Source organism: Sinocyclocheilus rhinocerous, unplaced genomic scaffold (assembly GCF_001515625.1).
Source record: "Sinocyclocheilus rhinocerous isolate Xijiao unplaced genomic scaffold, SAMN03320098_v1.1 scaffold887, whole genome shotgun sequence".
NCBI classification, from domain to species: domain Eukaryota; kingdom Metazoa; phylum Chordata; class Actinopteri; order Cypriniformes; family Cyprinidae; genus Sinocyclocheilus; species Sinocyclocheilus rhinocerous.
In genome coordinates, this window is record NW_015634028.1 from 44,400 (window position 1) to 45,981 (window position 1,582).

The following is a 1,582-nucleotide window of genomic DNA, read 5'->3' on the forward strand; positions in this document are numbered from 1 at the left end:
TGTGTGTGTGTGTGTGTGTGTGTGTGTGTGTGAGCAGTCGGGCAGGGATCAGTGAGATGTTTGAGGGGCATCATGGTCCAATCACAGGCATTCACTGTCACACAGCGGCAGGACCCGTAGATTTCTCTCATCTCTTCCTGACCGCCTCATTTGATTGGACCGTTAAACTCTGGAGCACCAAGGTAGCACAGCATTCATAAACACTTATTCCATAACGCTGTCATTCATGAGTCTCTCGGCTGACTGTGTTTCTCTCTCTGCTGTAGAATAACAAGCCGCTGTACTCGTTTGAGGACAACTCTGATTATGTTTATGATGTTATGTGGTCTCCGGTGCATCCCGCTCTCTTCGCCTGTGTGGACGGACTCGGACGCGTCGACCTGTGGAACCTCAACAATGACACAGAGGTGAAACATGAAATATTACTGAACAAATGAGGCACATCAACACACGCTGACATATTTAGAATTAACAATAATGGACCGAACTGTTATCCACCACTATTTATTTTATTTTTTTTTAGAGTTGAGCAATATAGTTAAAACAGTTATATAAAAACACATTTTTCAGCCTGTTGACATTATTCAGCATATATGGATATTTATGTATTTGCTCTGAAATCACTTAATGAAAATCACTTTTCAGTCAGTTTTTGAAACAAACTGTTACTAATTAGATTTAAAATGTTTAAGTAAAACTCAATTGCATGAAAATGAATCAAACACTGTGGAGTTATGGCGCTTTAATATTCAATAACCTTTCTGCCATGAATAGTGTTAAATGAAAAGATAATGTACAGCATATTACAACACATCACAGACCGACTACATGGTAACACCTTCAGTGGCTTTCTCTCTCCCGCTCCCGTTCTGTCACTGAGACAGTCGTGTAAAAAGCCCAAGCGGAGTCTCTAAAGATGACACACACTACAATTGCATGTCTGTCAGAGAGGGGTGCTTCAGGGGCCACAGAGGGCCTCTGTCACTCAGCAGATAGAGTAGAAGAATGAGATGGAGGATTGTTAGCCAGGGGTCAGTTCACTCTGACAATCCCAGAATAGTTTGATCGTCCGCGGTGTGGCCACTGCAGACTTTACACCTCTTTACCAAACACTCCTGTATTATGTTTCTCTCTCTCTCTCTGTTCCACCAAAGCAAATCGCAGTCCCGCGAAACGACGAATGGACCCGCTTCGTGCGGACGCTGGCGGAGATCAACGAGAACCGCGACGATGCCGAGGAACTGGCCACTCAGCGCCTCGCTGCTTGATCGTCATGGAAACCAGCAGACCTCAGAAAGCTGGAATCACGTCTCTCTCTGGAAATGAAATGATTTCTGTGTGCTTTGAAACCTTTGATTCTTCCTTTTGTTTGTAATAAAAATATGAAGCATGGTGCGAGAGCAGAAGGCCTCCCCATCAGCCCACGACCAGAAGCCTTAACATTTGCATGCAAAAAAACCTCATAATGAATGTTTCTGTTTCTATCCAAGTATCTCTGAGCATGCTAAACTCTCAGCTTATTATGCACAGCCAAATATGAACTATCTCATTAAACCTGTCTGGATCCCCCCAAAAAAGAAAA

The 1,582-nt window shown here is 43.4% G+C and overlaps 1 protein-coding gene across 1 annotated transcript in view; it reads left to right on the forward strand.

Moving 5' to 3' along the window:
• The window catches only part of dync1i2a (dynein, cytoplasmic 1, intermediate chain 2a), a 35,650-nt gene extending 34,382 nt beyond the window's left edge, over window positions 1-1,268 (forward strand). Inside the window, exons 13-15 of the mRNA XM_016559112.1 lie at window positions 38-182; window positions 267-407; window positions 1,155-1,268. Of these exons, the coding sequence (XP_016414598.1) occupies window positions 38-182; window positions 267-407; window positions 1,155-1,268 (400 nt within the window). The remainder of the gene's footprint in view (window positions 1-37; window positions 183-266; window positions 408-1,154) is intronic.
• Window positions 1,269-1,582: the final 314 nt, after the last annotated feature.